The sequence below is a fragment of the Gavialis gangeticus genome, unplaced genomic scaffold (assembly GCF_001723915.1).
Source record: "Gavialis gangeticus isolate Ggan-Ray unplaced genomic scaffold, GavGan_comp1, whole genome shotgun sequence".
In the NCBI taxonomy this organism is placed as follows: domain Eukaryota; kingdom Metazoa; phylum Chordata; order Crocodylia; family Gavialidae; genus Gavialis; species Gavialis gangeticus.
Genome location: NW_017728989.1, coordinates 22,717 through 22,956, shown reverse-complemented (window position 1 = coordinate 22,956; position 240 = coordinate 22,717). Strand labels below are relative to the sequence as shown.

General features: G+C 57.9%; 1 protein-coding gene across 1 annotated transcript in view; it reads right to left on the bottom strand.

The window, feature by feature from the left end:
* STAT2 (signal transducer and activator of transcription 2) overlaps positions 1-240 on the bottom strand; it is a 35,050-nt gene that overhangs the window by 32,339 nt on the left and 2,471 nt on the right. The window contains exons 5-6 of the mRNA XM_019514273.1: positions 193-237; positions 29-100 (exon numbers count right to left, since the gene is read on the bottom strand). Of these exons, the coding sequence (XP_019369818.1) occupies positions 29-100; positions 193-237 (117 nt within the window). The remainder of the gene's footprint in view (positions 1-28; positions 101-192; positions 238-240) is intronic.

Sequence of the window (240 nt, the reverse complement as noted above, 5' to 3'; positions counted from 1 at the left end):
TCCCATTAAACCCCCTCTTACTGTGTGCCTGGTTTATCTTGTAGACAAAGTCAAAGGTGTCCTGCAGTTCTTCCAGGTGCCGCACCGAGCGTTCCAGGTTCTGGGGGCCAGGAAAGACCCCGGAGCTCCAGGTTCAAATCCCGGGGGGGAACACGGAGGGCACCCCCTGCAGGGAATAAGTGGGGGTCTCACCTGCATGGACTCCTGCATCTCGTTCAGGCGCTGCTCTATCTTCTGCTG